The 16695-nt window shown below is 36.3% G+C and overlaps 1 protein-coding gene and 1 long non-coding RNA gene across 2 annotated transcripts; one reads left to right on the top strand and one right to left on the bottom strand.

The window, feature by feature from the left end:
* Window positions 1–999: 999 nt before the first annotated feature.
* On the top strand, window positions 1000–8847 carry LOC109098047 (transmembrane protein 135-like). Its single transcript, XM_042732551.1, has 15 exons — window positions 1000–1140; window positions 2491–2618; window positions 3004–3096; window positions 3348–3381; window positions 3597–3662; window positions 4242–4288; window positions 4505–4546; window positions 5057–5224; window positions 6201–6270; window positions 6487–6654; window positions 6812–6875; window positions 6958–7034; window positions 7271–7369; window positions 7708–7775; window positions 7857–8847. The coding sequence occupies exons 1-15, from the start codon at window positions 1000–1002 to the stop codon at window positions 7987–7989; spliced, it is 1398 nt and encodes a 465-aa protein (XP_042588485.1). The 3' UTR covers window positions 7990–8847.
* Window positions 1102–9893, bottom strand: LOC109098061. The gene is made up of 3 exons (XR_006155744.1): window positions 9731–9893; window positions 9569–9648; window positions 1102–1237 (listed from the first exon to the last, which is right to left on the bottom strand). It is a non-coding gene; the product is annotated as an uncharacterized LOC109098061 (long non-coding RNA).
* Window positions 9894–16695: the final 6802 nt, after the last annotated feature.

The following is a 16695-nucleotide window of genomic DNA, read 5'->3' as shown; positions in this document are numbered from 1 at the left end:
TATTATTTAATGTATTACTTAGTACTAAATTTAGTCAAAAAGATAGATATATTTGCTAACTATTAATATTTTGTCTGTTTATTAACAAAGTCAGTTTACGTTTGACGTTGGTTTATATTTCATAATGTTATAGGGGTGCCAATAAGTGTTTGTCTTTATTTGTTAAATTAAGCAAGATGAATTTCATAATATTCAGCACACTTATTATAGAAGGTATAATACATAGAAGTTCATTTACAGTACATTTTATTTTATGACTTTGGGTTATATTTTAAAGCCAGTGTCATTCGAAAACACCCTCCAGCTACTAAATAAATATTTTGCTCATTGAGGAATTTTCTTTCAGTGGCTGACTTATTAAAATATAACTAAATTGATTATATACACAATCTATAAATGAGTGTATTTATTATGGTTTCTGGTTGTTAATCCTCCCTCGCTGGAGCGCTAGTGATGGGAGAAATGAATCTTTTTAAAGCTTCGAATCAATTGAATCAGTTTCAAAATATCCAAATATCTATAAACTAAAAACTCTTATGAAGCCTTAATCCAAAAAATGCAAACTACAAACAAAAAAACAGGCTAAAACATGCATAAATACTGCTTTTTACAAATCCAGTGCAAATACTTTCTTGGAAATATAATATAATAAATGCAATCAAAATAATAAAATACCATTAAATATGAAGTGTGTACAATATGTGTTTTTAAAATAATTACTATAAATTCGCAGGGCTTGTTTTGATAGTTTTATGGAGAGCTTAAACAGGCCAGTAAGAGACTACAACTCATCCTTTAATTACACAAATGTCTCGTTAAAAATGAAAAAAAAAAAATACTGATCACTGAAATCACGTGACTTTGGCATTGATACGCGCTCCGAACCACTGTTTCAAAACAAATGGTTCGCAAAGGTTTCGAAGCTTCATGAAGCAGTTCTTCAAAAGCAGCCATCACTAGGAAACAGCGGAGGCGCGCTCCCGCGGTGCCCTGCTAAACATGGCTGCTCTCAGTAAATCCATACCGCATAGCTGCTATGAGATAGGACACACATGGAGTTCCTCATGTACGACCTCCACCCTGCAGGTGACAGCCGGCGCTCTGGAGGTCTCCTTCAAGATATATGCACCTCTATATCTGGTGAGTGTATCAGCGCGGAGCTGTCCGTTTATTCACCGGGGCAAGGGCGCAGTTAGCCGGGCAGCTACACCAGAGTCCTGCGGTTCGGTGCGAGGGCCTGTAACAGTCGCAAAGTTATTTAGAAATAAGCACACAGACTTTGGTCTCAGCCCGTCATGTTTTACATATAATAGCATTCAAAGTAGAAAAATGTCGTTAGGCTGATGACACGGTGAGATAAGCGACAGAGAGCTGCTGGATCATAAAGATCAAACTGTCAGATGATCCCCTGCGGAACTTTGTGCAATTCTTAGACGATTTTTGCTTCGTTCTGTTGAATAATGTTGTGAATTAAAATTATGCAGGTTGCACTGAATTTGATGATAAACTAACTAGTTTGTATATTAGATTTGCACAGCCATTCTCATTAAACATAAACGGTTTACCATTAGTTTTCACCAAACCTTGTTTGGTCGCAGATTGAGGTTAATATGTTTTATTTGACTAGATTTATTCCTGAACAAATAGGATCTTTTCAATGAACCGGTTTGAAAGATTCATTGCCCCTCATTAATGAAGCCCGTCATTGTTTGCTACCTGAATGAACTGTTCATGTCTGAACAATTTTTATATTGTTTTTATGTTGATATATTATATCAATATGTTTTAAATTGAAACTGTTTATATTGTTTCTTTTAGATATAACCTATTCATAATTATCGAATCTAGAACCGACGAGTGATCTAAGAGTAGACATTTTGAGGTAAACTGAACATTTGACTTGCTGGTGGAAAGTTATTTTTTATAGCACAAGTTTTAAACCAGTTCTGTTCAAAAGAACCAAATTTAAGTGCACTGCTTTTAAGGACACAATAATGAGCCCTGAAGGTTAATTCCACTTAACCTCAGGTTGTTGGCTAAATGCCACATTAGTAAATATATTCATCAGAGAATGTTATCTTGTATTTAGTTGACTGTGATCACTTGGTATACCTGGCTGTCTTCAAAGATCGGACAGAGGGATCATCGTGTCAACTTTGGATGCGTTATTAGCTTCCATTGCAAAACTGCAGTTAGTGGTGCAAGATCTGAACTGCAGGGTTGCAGAGTTGACATTCGATTCAGTTTTGCAAAAACTATGGCTCCGTATCAATAGACAGTTGGTCAGTGGTATTTGGGTGACAAACCACAGAGGGTCAGCATGTTGCCTACAGAAACCAATGTGTTACATAAGTTACAGCCAGTGTCTTTTCTTAAAATAGAGCACTTAAAGAAAAAATAATGCACTGAGAGCTAAGTCAGAAATGCATTTCCTTGAATAACAGAACAATTCTCTAACATGCACTTGAATTTTTTTTTACTGTGTTCTAGATTGCAGCAATTTTAAGAAGGAGAAAAAAGGATTATTACAAAAAAAGGCTGCTTCCTGAGATCCTGCAATCTACATCTTTCCTGACCGCAAATGGAGGCCTCTACATTGCATTTTTCTGCATTCTCCGGTAATCTTTACAAAATTCTGCTAACCAACAATTCTTGGAAATGTTTGCTGTCCCAAGCATGTGTCTGTTCGAACACGAGCAAGAGCAACCTTTGAATCCCTGTCCTTATCAGCCGTTTAAAGTCTACGCATGTATCCATACAAAAAGGATTGGAAAGACCTTTGAAACATCAAATAAATGATGTACTGGGATTTATGACTGGCATTCTGCATGACCGGACCACTCGCCTAATTTGTGAATGAACTATTTTAATCCCTTCTAAATGAGACAAATATTCAACCCTGATATTGTCCTCAGTTGAAAGCATGTCCAGTCCATTAGCTTATGATTATTAATGACCGGCTATCCTTTCCATTGATGCCTCTCTTTTTCCTCCGTTATTCAGGAAGCTGTTGGGACGTTTCTACTCCTGGTCAGCCGGGTTTGGGGCAGCACTGCCAGCCTCATACATCGCCATACTAATAGAGCGGAAAAGCAGGTTAGCCCTGACATCTCCTCACAGATTTCCTTTGGTCTCTGTTTTATACAAATTTTATACAAATTATCCAAAGTTTAATCCAAATTTTCACTGAACTTGCATATGGAAATACACTCTGCTGGAAAAGAGTAAAGGCCCATTCACACCAAGAATGACAACTAGAACAATAACTATATTAGTGTAGTAAAAAAGTAAGTGATGCCACAAAACCTCAATTAGTTTTTATATAATTAGTCTGTTTTCTCATTCAGGAGAGGACTCCTAACAATTTACATGGCGAACCTGGTAAGACGATTCAGCATTGCTTCTTTTCAGTTCCGCTGCGTTATGTTTTGACAGTTCTTTCATAGTTGCATGACCATTTCCTGGCAGTAGTCAACAACACATCTGTTATCTGTCACTTATGTTACTTATAATATTCTTGAAAGCTGTGATCCAAACTGTCTGTTTCAAGGAAACCTCGGCTGATTTTGATGTTATATGCTCCGTGTCATTTCCAGGCAACAGAGACGATTTTCCGGATGGCTGTCACAAGGGGTCTTGTTAAGCCTATGAAACACGGAGAGGTATGTTACAGTTCATGCTGCCGTTCAGAGGTTTGGGGTTAGTAAGAATTTTTTGAAAGAGATTAATGTTTTTATTAATTTCTTGTTCAAATGAATGCTGCTCTTATGAACTTTCTATTTATCAAAAAATTGATCATGGTTTTAAAATATTAAGCAGCACAACTGTTTTCAACATTGATAATAAGAAGAAATGTTTCATGAGCCCAAATCAGCATATTAGAATGATTTTTGAATAATCATGTGACACTGAAGACTGGAGTGTTGATGCTGAAAATTCAGCTTTGACATCACAACTGTTTTTTTTTTTTAATTGTAAGAATATTTCAAAATATTATTGTTTTTACTGTATTTTTAAAAATAAATAAATACAGACTTTTTGAGAAAAAAATCATACCCCAAGCATTAGTGTAAATAGACCTCATTATATCATGCACTGAGATCATTTGGTGCTAATGATGCAACACCACTTTACATACTTGCAAAAGCTTTATTACTGTGAACTAACCTTGACCTGATTATAAAGTTTCATGTGATGTCTCGGTCTCATTTGTCTCTGTATTTTTTTTTTTTTTCCACCAGGTTCTTCTCTTCTGCTTGACCGCATCTCTCTACATGTTTTTCTTCAGGTCAGTTGGTCAGGTTACTGCCTCTCAATCCTGGTCCTGGAGGACGCCAGCCCTAGTTATCTTTAACACGTCATCTTCTCATTAGTAGAGGCTCCTCCAAGACTTGCTGAGGTCCTCCAGGAGCAAGATTGTGATGGACAGGAACATATAAAAATGTAGTTGTTCAATTACAAACACTGACCTTTTTAACTTCCCAACTTCTGGTTTTATCTGCAGATGTAAAGATGGACTGAATGGCTTTGCATTCTCTGCCTTAAAGTAAGTTTATTTCTGACCCTGGACCAAAAAAAAAGTCTTAAGTCTGTGGGGTATATTTGTAGCTATAGCCAAAAATACATTGTATGGGTCAAAATGAAAGATTTTTCTTTTATGCCAAAAATCAATAGGATATTAAGTAAAGATCATATTCCATGAAGATATTTTGTAAATTTCCTAATGTAAATATATTAAAATTTAATTTTTGATTGGTAATATGCCTTGCTAAAGACTTCATTTGGAATTTTTTTTGCACCCTCAGATTCCAGATTTTCAAATATTGTCCTATCCTAACAAACTATACATTATTGGAGAGCTTATTTATTCAGCTTTCAGATGATGTATAAATCTCAATTTTGGAAAAATTGGAACATTTATCGATTTACATGACTTTACCTAGTTCTTAAATTCCCAAGGATTTGCCACTAATCTTAAGGCCCAAGGAAACACTGTTAAGAGCATAACCAACTCATGTCAGACTGTTAAAGGAGATTATGTGTCTGGCTGCGGCAGATTTATAGTTGGCAAGGAGGAGATCCCTACACACTCTTGTCTGGCTGAGCATGTGTACGGACAGGGTTCGGAGAGAGACGCGCCGCCACCGGATGAGAGACCGGAGCCCACGTCTGCCTCCAGGGGGAGCTGCATGAGAGCGTTTACACGCAAACTCCTAGACTCCATGTGAGTGAGAGAAATACACACAGCAAACACACATTTCAAACATCTATATAAGACTATGGTGTTTTTGACAGAAGATTTAATTCTATCCAACACAACCAGAAAATTCCTTTAGAATTATCCATGAAAACTTACAGTTAACTGTATTATATATATTTTTTTCCTGGACATAATTACTCAAAGACTTTTAAAGTCTCTTTAATTCTTGAAAATACAAGGGAAATAATTAGCTTACAAAATGGATTTTTAAGGCTTTCTAAGTATGAAAAATGTTTCAGAAAATACTTGGTTGTAACTATCAATTTTATTAATAATGTTAAATAATGTTTGAGATCAATGTTATTTTATTGACTACAGTTTAAAAAATAAATAAAAAAATTAACCAAATCTCTATATATTTTTGGGAGGAGATTACATACCCAACTACACATCACTTATTCAGAAGTTAAGGTTTAGGTTAATAGGATTTTTTTAAACATTTTGAAAGTATATTACAGTTTGACATTTTTTATTTCTTTTTTTATTACATTTGAAATGTAGTTTATTTTATATGATGGCAAAGCTGAAATTTCAGAATCATCAGTCTTCAGTGTCACATGATCCTTCAGAATTAATTCTAATATGCTGATTTGGTGCTTACAAAAACATTTCTTATTATCAGTGTTAAAAACAGTTGTGCTGCTTAATATTTTTTTGTGGAAACAGTGAAACTTTTTTTTAGGATTCTTTGAATAGAGTTCAAAAGAACAGCATTTATTTTTTATTATAAATTTTTTTTTCTTTTCTTTTTTTTTAATGTGACCTCAAATGTATATACAACAATAGTGGGTAAAAATTGTGTTTTACTTGCATCTGAATCTTGGAGTTAATTTTTGGTCCTACCTGTTCAACATTCAGCTTCATTTTCATGCATGCATGTTTCCCTGCCTCATAACATATTTTGTGTTAGCATTCATTATGTGTGTGTTGTCCCCTTTAGATGCAAACATGGACCCAGGCATAGATGTTGCAAACACTATCAAGACAACTGCATCTCCTACTGTGTTAAAGTAAGCGTCCGAGACCTCCTCACCTGCCGTCTTTCAAACCACTCATGTTTGTTCTGAGCGTTTGCGTTTGAATGTGAATGCATAAACGTGTTTCATTTATCTGGGTTAAAGGCTCTGTCGATATAGCAGTGCCCTTTGCTCACTAAATGACAGCTGACATGAAGTTGCGAGATGTTTTCTGAAGAGCAGCTTCTGAGATGCTTTGTGTTTTTGAAGGGTTTCATCCGAATGTTCAGCGTGGGTTACCTCATTCAGTGCTGTTTGAAGGTTCCATCAGTATTCAGACAGGTCTTTACAAAACCCTCTCGACTGCTCTGGCTGCTCTACAACAAAGAGAACTTCCAGCTCGGAGCTTTCTTGGGATCTTTTGTCAGTATATACAAGGTACTTCATCTCCACTAAGATCCAGTGCTGTATTTTTTCTCTGAGGCAGCAAGTTTCTCTGCAGCTTTTAGGGGGTTTTGTTTTCTTTACATTTCTCAGTTACTTTTTTTCAGTTTTAAATTTTCTCTCGGTCCAACTCACTTCTATTTTATGAAAGGGCACAAGCTGTTTACTGAGATGGATGCGTAACCTGGACGACGAGCTCCATGCTCTCATAGCAGGTAAAGAGCATTTTGAACCCTTCTTCCTTTGCACGGCCATTAGAGGTTCTCATCTCACCTTTTTCTCCATTTATCTTTTCAGGTTTTCTTGCTGGCACCTCAATGTTCTTTTACAAGAGCACCACCATCTCCATGTACCTCTTCTCCAAACTTGTGGAGGTAGCAATTCTCTGGCTTTTTAGTGATTTCAAATTAGTAGGATTTTCTTCTCAATGATTTCTCTGGTGTCTCAGAGAATTGTGAATAGACCAAATGTAAAGGGTTCCTCAAATGATCGTAATTTGAAAACCATTTGAATTGCATCCAGCTATTCTTCTTCATGCAATATCATAAGACTTATAGTCTAATATATGTGTATCTATAGTCTACTAATAATCTATTCACTGTCTTTTTAGACATTGTATTTCAAAGGGATCGAAGCAGGCAAGTTTCCGTACTTCCCTGAGGCCGACACAGTAATCTATGCCATCTCCACTGCCATCTGTTTTCAAGCGGTAAGTTTAAAATGTTTTTAAAATCTACCTAACTAAAAGCACCTTCTGCATAACCAAGGACATTTTTACACGAGGGGAAAATACAAAGCACATTAAAATGCGAAAGCTGTTTGTGCCAGTGTGACTTATTGATGACTCGGTCATGAACTGAATGAGAATCACACCAAGTGTGTTTTTAAATTAACGAAAGACAACACTTTTAAGTGCACCTTAAAAGCCGAACAAAATAAGTTTGACAGGTTTTAAATTATAAGGAATAGTTTTGCTGTGTAAACATGATAGAAACATGCCCATAGTTAAGTGTTTTTGTTTAACATGTCCTGGGTGGATCTTTTCAGGCAGTTATGGAAGTGCAAAATCTGAGACCATCGTACTGGAAGTTTCTACTGCGGTTGACGAAGGGCAGGTGTGTATTAGTGGAAATTATGATTAACGCGTCTCATTATGCACATGAATTTCACATCAAGTTATGGATTTATCTGTCTAGGTTTGCCCTAATGAACAGAAAAGTGCTCGATGTTTTTGGGACCGAGGCTTCCAAACAGTTCGGTGACTTCACGCCTAAACTGGACCCCAGATTCGTGCTGTCTCCCATTGATGTGGACGTGCAGCTGGGCTGACAGGTCCGTGGGTATCTGCAAGATGTCTTCCCATAGACCAACAATGGCACGAAGACACGGAAAGCTCTTGCACACGATCCCTCTCTCTCTTACATTCTCTCGGCCTGGTGCTCTATGTCATTAAATGTGAAGTGAAAGTGTGAAGCCACTTATATGTTTACGTTGATGTGGATCTGAAACATTTTGCAATGTAATTACCGCAGGCAAGATGTGACCTTTGTGTATGCACTATTTCTGCATCGGTTTGTTTGAAGATGATTTGAAGTTCATACTGTAGGATAATGTTTGCTTATTGGATTTTCAAGGACAGAGTAACAGAGCAGTAATGTGTTCACGCTAACTCAGCAATTCCTGGACTCCTTGGGATCTGACCTGTGACCTCTGTTTCATAGTCTGCAGCATTAACTAATCGGCTTTGAAACTATAAAATGCATTTTAATTTTTCTTTTTTTTTAATACAGGTAGGAAAGTACAGAGACATTTGTTCACAGCACAGCTGGCCACCTCAGAAGGTGATGCTGGATTGTCATTTCAAATCCTACCAAAAACAAATCAGTAATGAACTGTCTGCCATAGTCAGGATATGCGGGTTAAGCCATGTAAAAAGACCTTACTGACATCAGGGTTGTGTATGATCTCGTCTATGTCTTTAGTGTACAAATAGGAATCTGTTGAGACCTTCTGAAGGTTTTATGCAAAGTTACTAGTAAAGAGATTAACATTTATTACCCACCTTTTATTGCAGATTTAATAGTCACAGATATTGTTTCAGAAGAGAAAAGCAGATTACAACTCATCCTAATGAACTTTCACCTTTTTTTCGGTAGCAGAGCTTTTTTTTTTTAATTAACAATAACAATATAGAGTAAAATCTGACAATATAGCTGTGTATTTGAAATGTAATTTATGAAAAAAGAAAGCCTTATGTCTTTGATGTTTGTATAAAAGCAAAAGCTTTATATTAAACAAATTCTGACAAAATAAGCTTCTAAGAGTGTTTTAATTACATCTTGTGTTATGACACCTTAATTGTGACCATTTTTAAAAATATATATATTATTATTACTATTATTTGTTCTTATAACTAAACTTTTATAAGTGAAACATTGCCAAAGCAACTGATTCGTGTAAACGACCACTGGAGGGCGATGTTATACTATGTTTAAATCGCAGGTCATCCACTTTTTCAATCCATCAATGCTCTTAATAATTTACAAACATTAATAAAGGGGTTTATTTCTGTGTAAACCGAGCTTAAAATAGCAGTATCTTTAGTTCCTGTAGCACGAATGTACACAGTTAAATATATATTTGTTTATATGCATCCAAAAAGTGATTTTTTTTTTTTTAATGTAATTTTATTGTGCCTTAATGTATGGCCTTAAAGGACAATATTCTGTAATTGTCCACCGAGGAGAGGCTTTTCTCATTGTTGCCCTTAGTATTCAGTTCACACATGACCCTGACGCAGCACAAACTGTCTGCGAAATAGTTACAAATGGCTTTGCCTTGTCCTCTCACTTTCTCATTGTCGTCGTCTACAGAGAAGCTTTTGTGTGAAAAGTTTCTCAGGCTTTACCTTTCTGTCCAGTCTCCGTCCCTCTGAGAGAGCCAGTGTGATATAGACTCGTGTCTAGTTCTGAGAGGATCTGCTCGTGCCTGTGTACAAGAGAGTGAACAATGATTCATTCGAACTGGCAGAGAAGTGAAAACTCAGAGCCGCCCAAAAAAGATACTTGACCTTCAAAGTACATTTATTCGTTTGCCAGACTTTTATCCAAAAGTGAAACTTGCAGTGCATAAAGTGCACATTTTATCAATATGTGTTTTGGAATCGAACCCGTGACCTTGACATTGCTGACGTCATGCGTATCAACTATAGAAATTAAATTGCTTTTTTTTTTTTTTTTTTTTTGAGAAACGAATAGCATTTCCAACTCCGTTCTAATGATGGAAAAGGAGTAGAATTAAACGTGAGATGCTTTTAAGACTGTCCTTGCTGCATCTCCAAGGAGAAATATTAATTTGATATCTAATGATGACCTAACTCAGACTGCTGGTATGGACAGACTTCATCTGAAGCACAGGTCCATATCATTTTTTTTTTTTTTAAGTTAAAGGAATAATTTAGGCTAGTCAATTTGGGAATTGTAATCGAGTTGAACTATTCGCAAATAACTATATTAAAATACGAGTGTGTATTTGCAGAATTAGCGGAAATGTTTTTTGTCATGTCACAATCAGTTATGAATAAGGCTACTGAATTATAAACCAGTACGTTCAATTCAAAACTGCGGAATTTGAAAAAATGTGCAGTAATTTGCATCACATGATATTACTGCTGGTCGTTGTAGGCTAGTTTACATTTCTATCATAAAACAGCTGTCAAATATTAGCTACTTTCATCTTATCGCACATTTTTTAAGCGTAAGAATCTGAAGCGTCGCGCTGGATTCATATTGAAAACAAAAGTCCGCAATCTTTGATTTGGTTGGTCATCCCAGTCACTTTGACATAAATGCGCACTTAGACCTCTGATATAGAGCAGCCTAAACATTAACTCTTAAAACGTTTTATCATCCTAACAACAAACAGAGCAACATCAGTATCAAATATAATAAGCAACAATTTGCCCATTTCTAATAATTGGAAAGGACCCATCCCCCTTAGTGTCAATTGTGGTCTAATTTCATCTGATGGTAGAACCGTCTTTAATTGTGCCAGTATTTTTACAATGACCTTCAGCTTATATCACGTGGTAAATGTAGCAAACTTTCTCTTGATCCACGTCCTTCATGCTGAGATTTCCCACAGGGCCTTTAAAAATAACCGGTTGATCTAGAAGTTTCTGTGAGCACTTTTCAGGTGCTGGCCAATCAATCATTTTCAGCTGTCTCCATGGCAACTGAATCTCATCAAACAGTGTGAAGTACCTCCGAGGATGAGCGTGTGAATATGTGCAGCCAGAGTGTGTGGTAATTATTGAAAATCATCTCCATACTGTACACACTGCAGCCGAGCGTTACTCAAAATGTGCAGAAGCTGCGACGTTTCACCTTACAAGGTTACTAGGAGCGCTGCAAACTCTCTTTGTCTCAGTTCCCGTGTTGTCTCACTTCTTCACACTTGCCTGGGATCTGATCCAGATGAATCGAACCCAGGTGCAATGTCAAGCTGTCATGTTTGTTAGAAACCGGCGAGGTGTGTGTGTGTGTGTGTGTGTGGTTAGCCTCAGATGCACACCTAATCATGGCATGTCCTTTCTTGCCTCTGCCTCCAGGTTGTCAGGATCCATGGCAGAATGAGGCCACACAAACGCTCTGATCAAAGTGATGCAGTTAGGTCTGCTTGCTGTTGTATTGATGTCGATGAAGTCGTCTTGTGTTGTCGCTACACTTTGGATTGATTTGGCTTGAGAATATTTCACCAGCTATTACCGTCGCAGAACACTGTATTGAGTGGTCTGGCTGACCTGCAGGGATTTTAATATATGGACCGCCACACAAAATCTATAATACAATCTAATCTACTTAAGCCTATTTTAACACATTTATTATAAGGAACACGAGATGTTAATGAGTCTGGCAGGTATCGAGTGAGGAATACTCCAGGCAGACTGTTGAGAAGATTAATACCACTCACCAGATTCATTAACTCATAATCCCTTGCTTATCTAAAGTCTGTTTTGTAAAAAGTAATGGGACATTTTGCATTGCAGCTTATTTGATTTTTAAATCAAATACACAGAGGAAAGCCAATGTTAAAAGACAGTGGCCCCTAGAAATATTTGGACATTAATATGTATATAAAATATTGTATATTAATGTATATTAAATAACCAAAGAAAGCTGGCACAAGCACAAAAAAAAGAAGATAATTTGTTAGGCATTAAGTTTTTTAAAGAGTATATAGAGTATACTGTTTACTATTAAGATAACATACTGTATGGACACTTTCACATGGTTAGACATTCCTTCCTTCCTTCACTGACCTTCCTGCAATCTCACAGTTCAGACTTTTCTTCTTAGAATCGCAAGTTTAGCTATATCTTACAATTCTGAAGTCACAATTCTGAGAAAAAAAGTTAGAGTTGTCAGGAAAAAGTCTCTCAACTGTGAGATACAAACTCAGAATTGCTTGATATAAACTCAGGATTGTATAAATTAATTGTGAAGATTTAAAAGTCGCAATTAGGTTTTTCACATTTTTTACTATCCAGTCGCAGAAACAAGCTTCCGTATGTTACTTTTAACCCTGAACTCTGGTTGCTTTTAATGTTACAATTACCCTCTTGATTTGATTTTTTTGTTGTTTGAATGAATGACGTATATTTATTGACCATCTTCAAGATTAAAAACACTTTTAACTTTTAGTTTTAGTATCTTTTATGAAACTGTGCAAACTTTATGAGAAAAATATTGTGAATGAATCAAAAGCTAAACGCTTTTAATCACTGCTCACTTCATCACTACTAAGTATTCGATCAGCCCTCTGTAGCTCGTTCATCTCAGAGACTTCCAAATTCATTCTTTCTCTCTTTTAATTACAGTCTTTCTTCCTATTAGACATGTCTGGAGGGCAAGGCCCAAGAGTGCCAAACAGAACAGAACGGGACACATTATGTCCTCTCTCATTCACTGGTGTTCGGTCTAATTACAGGAAAGAGCTGATTACTACACCTCTGCTCTATACGCACAATCCACTAAACCTAAACTGCAGATGGTTCTTGTTTCTCTCATAACCGTTTGGATGCAGACTGAATGTCTTCTGATCCCTCAGCAACCTAAACAGAGTTAAACATTACACATTACCGCTGTATGGACCTCATAAACCTGCAACATAACCATAAAATCTAGGACAGAATGTCACCCCCACTGACTTTGTCTGGTGCCATGGAGTGGATGAAGAGGCCAAGGCAGACAGCAATGAGCTTATTGGAGCCAGTGAGTCACTAGAGCAGCCAATATAGGGCATTATCTCAGGCCATGACACTGTCCTTGTGTTTTGTGGAAAAAGCTTCTCTTTTCTTGGTCACTTGGGTCTGACTGTAGTCTCACTGTCTCAGGTTCACAATCATGGGCTCTTGGCTGGTTTTGCTGCAGGACCTGGATTTTACACTGGACATTAAAGGGATACTCCAACCCAAAATGAAAATGTTGTCATTAATCACTTATCCCCATGTCGTTCCAAACCTGTAAAAGCTCCGTTCGCCTTCAGAACACAATTTAAGATATTTTGGATGAAAACCGGGAGGCCTGTGACTGTCCCATAGACTGCCAAGTAAATAACAGTGTCAAGGTCCATAAAAGGTATGAAAGTCATCTTCAGAATACTTAATCTGCCATCAGATGTGCAATGTGGGTTATATGACGCGACGGGAACAATTTTTGTAAGCGAAGAAAACAAAAAGAATGACTTTATTCAACAATTCTTTTGTCAGCAGTCTCCTCTGTGTCTCTCCATATCACCGTATGCTGTGTATGCTCTTCTGTATCATCCGTGCCACAAGGATGCGCTGTTTTCTTTCAAATCAAAGCTAAATACACATAGAACCAGCGTATCCTTGTGGCGCGGATGATGCAGAAGAGCATACATTATTGACACTGTTATTTACTTGGCAGTCTATGGGACAGTCTCAAGCCTCCTGGTTTTCATCCAAAATGTCTTAAATTGTGTTCTGTAGACGAACGGAGCTTTTACGGGTTTGGAATGACATGGGGTTAAGTGATTAATGACAAAATTTTCATTTTGGGGTGGAATATCCCTTTAAAAGGTGGCAACAGAGTACAAATTGTTTATCTCACAAAGGTTAACAAAAATATCCTTCAAATCAAACATTTTGTTCATTTATATGTGTCCAGAAATATGAGTCTTTTAATTAACCATGCATTACAGTATGTAAAAACAAAGCAAAAGCTATCATAGCCTGTGCAAATCGATGAGATATTTGTTGATGTGGCTTCATTTTTTGGTAAAAAATGTAAATATGATTATATATAAAATATAAAATAAATTAAATCAAAATATAATTAAAATAAAATACAATCCATTTAAATATATATATATATATATATATATATATATATATATATATATATATATATATATATATATATATATATATATATATATATATATATATTTTTTTTTTTTTTTTTTATAAATTAATAATTTTTTTCCAGAACAAATCAATGTTCTACCAGGCAGTGTTATTTTATTATTATTAATGCTATGGTATTTGTTAATATTTTGAATTGGCTTTTATTTTTATTTTTCATATTGATTTATTTTGCTTAAGTAATTTTATTTTATTTTTGTCACTTTTATAAATTTTTTTAATGTTTGTATTTAGCTTTAATTCAAATTTATGTGAGTTTAAAAACTTTATTTCAGTTTTATTTCAGTTTTCAACATATTCATTATTTGTTTAATATATTTATTTAGTTGTCAATTGTCAAAAAAGTTGTCACACTTTATATTATATTATATTATATTATTATATAAATGAAAATTATTTTAAATAATTTTTTAGTTAACAAAAACAACAATGCCACCAGGTTTACGTAATTTTCTTCTTTCAGGTTGCAGTTTACATAGCAAGTTCAATTTTATTTATTTCTATATTCATTTTTTACAACAGACATTCTTCCCTTAATCTGGTACTACATGCAGAGCAGACTGGCCTCAGAGCTGTTGTAATTCTCAACAGGCAGCCTGTATTGGACAGATGTGCTCTCTGAGCTCTGACGCCGTTTGCAGGCATACTGTACGGTCTGTACCTCATTTAACATGAATCTATATTCTATATTGAGCACTGGCTGCTCTTGATTCACTCTAGTCCGTTGAGAGTCCACTCTGGGGTCTATTTCAAATGTCCCACTTATTGATGGAAGGAGGTGTGCTAGTCTTGCCTAGAGGAAATGACAGACCTGTCGTTTAAGCAGAACAGCACACAGTAGAAATCCCTGCAAGTTTGTTGGACTAAAAATGATCAATGAGTTCAAAATATGAAGCTCGACAATATGAATGCATCATTTTAAAACCAAATCTGTCTTTTTTCCTAACTAACAAAGGATTTATAATCTTTGAAGTATATTTTGAAGGTCTTATCTAACACTGATAGATTTCATTCAGGAAAAGAAGCAAGACACACTTCAGCAATAAATATTTCGGTCTTCAATCAAGTCTTGTGCTCTGAGCACTTGACTGATGTCACCACACATCCTCTAGTGCTGCACTTTAAGAGTTAGCAGTGTTTTGACTGACATACATTTAGAGGGCTGTCAAATGCCTGTCACTTCAGACAGCAGACAGGAAGTGTGTTCATTGTTTCCTGAAATACTCCTGAGAGTTGATCCAATAACAGACACAACCTGCATCATGTCTCCATCCATTTCCTCCTCATCTTTAAACAGGAAATTAAACTACAGTCATCTATGCAATAGGAGTGACTCACCAACTTTATGAGAAGATTGACACTTTGACACATTTAAAGAACTAGATTTATAGATTTTCTGGAGAAGTTATGAATGACTCTAGTCCAAATGCATTCCACAATGTTTTGTGGGTGGTTGCCAGGGTGTTGCAGTGGTTGCTAGGGTTGCTTTTAGGTTACTAGGATGTTCTGGGTGGATTGCTATGCAGTTGTTAGGATGTTGTCATAGATATATATACGTAGATGCCTCATTACCGACTGTTTCTATGGGCCGCTATACGTAAGCCATCCGCCTTATTGTAACGGTCAACTTGATGTCATTCACAATAGTATTCACTGAATATTCGACAGATGTCACAATCCTGCACTGAAGGCTCAATGGCTCTGTGAGAACATACAGTAAGGTGAATAACGTCAAGTTTTCCATTCCAAGAGCGCAGCCACATCTACATGCCTGGAGCCGTCGAATGGGGCCTCTTTACATATCTATGGATGTTGTGAGTACTTGCTCGAGTTGCTATGTGGTTGCCAGTGTGTTCTGTGTGGTTGCTATGGTTTGTATATGGTTGTTCTGAGAAAGTTCTAGTGTCACTATTTGGGTGCTAAGGAATTGTTTTCAAATAGTGGGGTTATTATGTGGTTGCTAATGTGTTCTAAGTGGTTGCTAGAGTTGCTTTTAGGTTGCTAGGATGTTCTGGGTGAATTCTATGGTTGCTATGCAGTTATTAGGGTGTTGTGAGTGGTTTGCTCCACTGTCTTTTTATTGTGAGAGAACATGATGTGGCGTGAAAGTGGTATGGCTTGTCGGACATAGCAACAGTAACTAAAGAAGGGCGGGTTTTTTAGAAGGGTCTGCTTAGATTGGAAGAGGACTGCATACCACACAGAATACTACTGACTATATATGTCGGCGCCAATAACCTTGTGGGTAGCGCACCGAAATACAGTGCTGTTGTGCTACGGGCATCCCAAGTTCGATTCCTGACCTGAGGACCTTTCCTGATCCCGCCTCCCTCATTCTCTCCTACTTCACATCCTGTCATGTCTGATCTGTCCTGTCATATTAAAGACAAAAATAATATTTTTTTTTTTTAATTGTTGGCGAAAATTATAAAAAAATGATCAAACTGTAGTCTGCAAAATTGCTGTCACATGAACATTGTATTTAAGTCAGTAAGTAGTGTCAAGATATAATAAGCATTAATATTATAATTATGGTTGTTCACTGAAAAAAAAATTATACAATTTTTTTTTTTTTTAAAGTGAGTGGT

The sequence above is a fragment of the Cyprinus carpio genome, chromosome B10 (genome assembly GCF_018340385.1).
Source record: "Cyprinus carpio isolate SPL01 chromosome B10, ASM1834038v1, whole genome shotgun sequence".
NCBI lineage: Eukaryota > Metazoa > Chordata > Actinopteri > Cypriniformes > Cyprinidae > Cyprinus > Cyprinus carpio.
Note: the sequence above shows the minus strand (reverse complement) of the source record. Positions and strands in the feature narration are given on the sequence as shown.

Bases quoted from the DNA above. Each gene is read 5' to 3' on its own strand.
- LOC109098047 (XM_042732551.1), top strand. From the start codon at position 1,000: ATGGCTGCTCTCAGTAAATCCATACCGCATAGCTGCTATGAGATAGGA. The intron at 3,382-3,596 runs GTAAGACGATTC...TGTCATTTCCAG, and splicing joins CAATTTACATGGCGAACCTG to GCAACAGAGACGATTTTCCG. The intron at 6,876-6,957 runs GTAAAGAGCATT...TTATCTTTTCAG, and splicing joins GCTCCATGCTCTCATAGCAG to GTTTTCTTGCTGGCACCTCA.